Source organism: Alligator sinensis, unplaced genomic scaffold (genome assembly GCF_000455745.1).
Source record: "Alligator sinensis unplaced genomic scaffold, ASM45574v1 scaffold377_1, whole genome shotgun sequence".
In the NCBI taxonomy this organism is placed as follows: Eukaryota; Metazoa; Chordata; order Crocodylia; family Alligatoridae; genus Alligator; species Alligator sinensis.
The window spans coordinates 2,498,770-2,504,729 of record NW_005842047.1 but is presented as its reverse complement, the minus strand read 5'-3'; the positions used below and the strand labels follow the sequence as shown (position 1 = coordinate 2,504,729).

The 5,960-nt window shown below is 35.5% G+C and overlaps 1 protein-coding gene across 1 annotated transcript in view; it reads left to right on the top strand.

Annotated features, from left to right (window-relative positions):
• The window catches only part of LRPPRC (leucine rich pentatricopeptide repeat containing), a 166,692-nt gene that overhangs the window by 55,611 nt on the left and 105,121 nt on the right, over positions 1 to 5,960 (top strand). Inside the window, exons 20-22 of the mRNA XM_006022845.3 lie at positions 918 to 1,031; positions 2,266 to 2,396; positions 4,332 to 4,417. Of these exons, the coding sequence (XP_006022907.2) occupies positions 918 to 1,031; positions 2,266 to 2,396; positions 4,332 to 4,417 (331 nt within the window). The remainder of the gene's footprint in view (positions 1 to 917; positions 1,032 to 2,265; positions 2,397 to 4,331; positions 4,418 to 5,960) is intronic.

Sequence of the window (5,960 nt, the reverse complement as noted above, 5' to 3'; positions counted from 1 at the left end):
CCCCCCCAACTCTGTCCCCACTTTTATGGCACTACGTCGCCGCCATCTCCTGTCTGGAATGCCCTTGGAGCACTCTGGTTGTTTCATTCAGCATTGTGATTGGCTGCCGAGACAACCAATTATAGTGCGAATAAAGCGTTACAGACAGACAAAGGCTTTTATTCTATTAGAATTTTTTTGAACCATGATTAATAACTTACATTGAGGGGTACTCACTATCTTTTTAGCATGTAGTGAATATCTATCTATCTATCTATATATCTATATATCTATATATATAAATAAAAGATCTAACAGCATTTTAATCCTATTTTGGGGGAAATTTTGGAGGCCTTCTGGAGAAGAATCATGGTTATTATGGTTCACATACAAGATTGAGCGTCTGATGAACTCTATTTTTTTTGGAGCTATCGAGATTGTTATTTGATTGTGGGCAATTCTCTTGGCTCCTTTGCTTCAGTTTTCCTGTCTATAAAATTCAGATATTACTAAGTTAATAGTGATTGTATGAGATTTTAATTTACTCTTGTAAACCATATGGTGGCATGTCAAGTCTGTTTCCCTTTTCCATTGGGCCTGGATTAGAGCTAAAAAAAAAACAGGCCTTTACCTCTTCTTTCTTTACTACCCAAAAAAAGATGTGCGCGCTAGAGGTTGGTGTTTGAACTATTTAGATGTGTTAGATTTTGATACCCACATATCTTTAAGCTTTTATTATACAATTTTCTTAAATCTTCAATTAGCATGTTCTCCTTGAGAACCTACAATATTCTTACATGTTATTTTTTTTAAATAATGAAAGAATATGATTATTTTACTGTAATTTAGCATAAGTATTGTGTGTACCTTTCTTTTGGTTGGTTGGTATTACTGGCTGTGGTTATTTTAATTTTTGTCTTCATATAATCTCCTCATAGGAAGCTAATCATGATGTATCTGCTTTGGAAAAGAATCTGGAAGAGCTAGAAGCTAAAAATCAACCCATTACAAATGTCCTAAAACAGCTCATACTTGCTCTCTGTGTAGAACAGGTAAGATAAGCAATGCAAAGATAGTTGAAAGAGCTCAGCTGTGTTTTAAAGGAATGTAAATGACTATGTTATGGATAGATGTAGTTTGGCAAGGACAAGTGCAATACTTGAGGTTTCAAGTTTGATTCATATAAGTCAAACCTAAGTGGAAAAAGGCAATTAAATAAAAAGGTTAACTAATTTCAGCTACACCTTGAATGGCATGTTTTGGGGTTCCTGAAGTTTGTTTACAATAATCTGTGAAGTGAATGATAGTAACAGCTGTGATAGGTTTATCATACATGCCAAATGTCCTTTCAAGCCATGGCTCCAGTCTCTTATATCTAGATTGTCAAGCAACTGATACATGCACTAGTCATTTGCAATTCAAATATTACTAAGTTGTTAATGCAGGGATTGAAATTCCATTTTCCTGCGGGAGGAAAGCTTTTTCTGAGATAAAGGAACTCTTGCCTTCATTCAGCAGGTGTCCAGCTATAGTTCACATTCTCCAATTTGTGGGGTATCGCCAGACTTCTGTCTCTTTCCTTGTTCAGTATGATTTTCTTTGTATAACCATGGGTATATAAGCCACAACTGTGGTACTATAGTATTCCATACTGCAGTAAATCTACCCTGTAGAGGGGTTGTTTCTCAAATGCCCGTCTGTCGCAATCCTGCGCAGGAAATGGGGCATATCTCTCAATCTAGATTTTGACATAGATTTTGATATAGGTATGTCTATATATATCTATCTATATCTATATAAAAAATAAGATTATGGATAATACCCAAGTAATCTGAGTATAAATGGGATCATGTACCAATTTCCTGGCTTTTAAAAAAGTTATCTTGCCAAGTGCAATTAATTTTAAAATTAAAACAAAGCCTGAAGCTGTACATAAGCAATAGTCCCTTTTCCATCTGTGCTCACAAATCACGTTTGTGGTAACTTTGGGGAGTAGCCATATCTGTTCATGATAAAGTATAAAGGAGACTTAAAACTGATACAAGTAAGCCAATAACTAAAAAAGCATCTTCAGTTAAGCTGCAATAACCATTTGAAAAGATGATGAAGTTATTATTTAAATTAACTCACTATTAAAATCAGTTAAAATGCCATACTTGTCCATTGTGATTATCTAATATTCAAACACTAAGTTATTCCCATATGTAAACATAGGTATACACTGAACACAAGTGTTGACTGGTGTATTGCCTTTTACCCTGGTTCACATGTATGTTCCTCTTTCAGAATATGCAAAAAGCCCTTGAAGTGAAATCCAAATACAAACCAGACATGGTTGTCGATGGCTATGAAGCCTTAATATATTTGTGCTGTCTACAGGATAATGCAGAAGATGCAATGAACCTGAAAGAAGAACTGTAAGTACACTGGCACTGAAACGTGTCACAGAGATTTATGCTGATGCACAGACTTCGTTGAATTAAGTAGATTCAGTATTAACTCCCTTGTACATTTTTAATTAGATTTTTCCCCAATCTGTATGTTTCTGTACCATTCTCAAGATTTTTTTCTGTTAGAACAAGAAATCCATATTGCCTAATTATACTTGGAAGCAATTTTATGCATTTCGGTATTATCTTAAATAAATTACGATACATGTTTTTGGTTTTTGGTTTTTAAATTGGTAACAGCTACATTTATGTTGCATGAGAAAAGTACTGGTTGTAAGTAAAAATTATATTTAAAGATCCATCAGCAAGCATCTTCTTTTAATCTGTTTTCAAAGAATATATTTTTGGGGATGAAAATTAGTTCCTAGCTAAAACATTATTTGTTTGTGGTTGCTCTAGGAGAGAAAATTAATTTTTTTTAACATCTTTTTCTTCACTTCACTTCACTTCCAAACTACATCTTCACTTCCTAGCTCTCATAAAAGTCCCAATATTTCTTTCATTTTGATATTTGGGTGAAATATTGAAAGTTTTTTATTACTTTTCCGAATTGTTGGGTTTTTTTCTTTTAATACCTGCTTTGATTTTACAATAGAATTCAAGTCAAGCCTCCATGTTATGGAGGGAGCCTTGGTGGCACTGATGCAAGATGGCTAACCCGTGTAATATGTTCATACTGTGTTTCTGTCTTATAACCCTTCCCTTGTGTTGACTTACGCAATATCTCATAATAAGGTCTTCTGAAGTGATGATCGAGTCTTGTAATGGTACTTGAAAGGGTAGGTCAGGGTTCAGTGATCAGTTTTAAGCCCAACATAGAACTGCCAACAAGTGTGTTGTTTTGATTTGCAACACAGTTTACTTTTTCTTTGGGAAAGAAGTACAACAAGTAAATAAAAACAATAATATTGAAAGACATGGTTATTAGGCTATAATGGCTAAGTACAGGCAGTCAAAAAGCTTGAGGTTGACTTGATTCAGTCTTTGCTGGTTAGTCTAAGCTGCGTAGATTGAACCAATAAGCAAGTGAACAGACATTCATTTTTGAGTCCATAAATGCAGCTACATGCTTGCAGTGGCCCAGGCCAGAAACCAGGGGGTGCTAGAGCACGCCTCCCTCCTTGCTCAACTAAAGCAGACAGCTTGGGCCAAGGCTAGCCCACCCACCCTGCAAGCGGGAGTTTGCAGGGCAGCTGCAAAGCATAGTGAGATGCTGGGGGACTGAGAGTTAATTTTGAATCTGAATGGGATCTGGGACAGAAGTTCAATAAACTGATTTAACGTAAATCAGTTAATTTTGATACTCCATCCATCCAGGTTTATCTTAAACTGGTTTTGGCCATTTTGGAAGTAGTTTATGTGCACTGAACTTCTGTTGTGTTGCAGATTTGAACTGGTCTCTGGGTTTATACATAACTTCTGTCCCTAGCCAATAGGTCATTTTTTATGTTCAGCCCTCTTTTATCACAATACTTGAACCCGGACTTCTTCAAGGAAGAAGTTCCATGTTTCTGAGTTTGACTGAGATACCTGATGATGTCATCAAATGCTAGTCCTATCTTCTTTTTTCCTTTTCAGTTTGGAGCATAAAACCTTTTTTTTTAGTAATAGAGCAAGTTGAGCATGTTTTTCTATGGCCTTTCTTTTTACTTAAAAATTACTTTTTAAAAACATGGCAGCGGAGTAGTGTGCTTGCTTACTATGTGCTAACGCATATACAACAAAAAGCCACCCTCATTTTTAGCTCACTTGTAAGAAAGGCTTCTCTGCCATATAATATCCTAACTGTTATGGTAAACTTTATAAGCATGTCAGATACTCTGGTTAAATATAACTTCTGTGTAATAAAATAAAGAATGAACTTCTGCTGATGCATTTTTGTAATGTGTTCTTGTTTTTTAGCTCCCATATAGATTCATCTTTTACGCTTCCCACAAAAACATACCTAGCCTTGATACAAGTCTTAGGAAACAGTGGTAGAGTAAAAGGTAATGCATTTTCTCTTCTTGTATATTTCTGCTACATAATAAAGGTATCTTGCCTCAAGAATAAAAATGTGAGTTGATATTAATGGTATATCATGTCCTGCAAAGTGCTTGAACATTTTGCATACAAATTTGCATGTGAATTCAACCAGAGATGCTTGGACAGTGCAGGCCATTAGTTTTAATGGATTGGCAAGCTTGTCATTTGCATTTGCACAGCTCAGTGCTTTTTGCATTTCTGCAGCTAGTTTTTATTAGCATTGCTGTTTGGATTGAGTTTGAAGATCATGACTTATGGCACAAATTGCGTATGTGCCTAGACTAATGGCTTTGTTTTTGCTTAAGAAGGTCTGAAGGCTGAACATAAAACCAGTAAACATAACCTTCTTGTAAGGGTCCAAGTACTGCAAAAAAATTCTGTGACTTCCATGCTAATATGATAATATTTTTTGTCAGTATTCCTCTTACAATTTATTTACATTACAATTTTACTTACTGAGATTGACTACTAAACACATATTAAAAGCAAAAGCTAAAAGTCAGTCTATGTCCAAAGTAGATTCCTTGATCTTTGTAATAAATGAGTTGGGCGTTAGGCCCAGAAACATAGGAAATTCCCATACTTGCATTTTATTGCATGTAGTGCTGCCACTTTAAATAAAAAAGAGGAGCTACAGAATCTAGTCCATTTAAGACTCTTCTGAATACTGAGTTCTGTTTGTACAGTACCTGCTACAATTAAATCTTTGTCCATGATGATGGTGACTCCCCTCACCCCCCATGAAATATGAAATTACAGCTTGCTTGTTTCCTCACCAAATGATTTCAGTGAATTTTGACTAGGCCATTTATTAGGGTTGCATTGAAAACCCAATCCCCTTCCAAATGATGGTTAATTAGATCATAGTCACCTCTAAAGTAAAGAGGTGTAGTTACATTTTATGAGTTGCATTATTTTCTGAGGGACATTTGTGTTCTGCAAAGCTGTTTTAAAAGATTAGGCTGCTTTTATGTAAAGTGGTCAAAACATTTTGCCAGTGCAATAATTAAGAATGTTATAAAAATGCACTTATTCCATATACCAAAATGTTTGTTTCTGCTTTCCTAATGAAGCTTAATGAACCTAATGTTTTAACATGCAGTCTGTTAGAAAGCTTTCATTGGCTCTCCTTGGTTAATTAGTATCGACACAGCAAACAGGCCCTATCGGTATCAGACCATTAGTCTGGCTGTATATACAGTGTAAACACATCTTTATTATCTGGCCTCGTGACAAGCCATCTGCTGAAGAAACAATGGAGTGATTTAGCAGATGTTAGTACTGAACGATAAAAGCATCCATTTAGTAGGATCTTGCAGCTATAGGGCAGACGGTACAGGGTTATCTGTTGCAGAGTGGGCACACAGTTCCTATCTATAATTTGTAGTCAAAGTTGCAGCAAAATGATAAAACCATGCTATTGTGGATTTATAATTGTAGTCTCGTTTAGAAATGCAAGTAGTAATTAACTTGAAATCGGCATTATACACCAGAATTTACATTCCT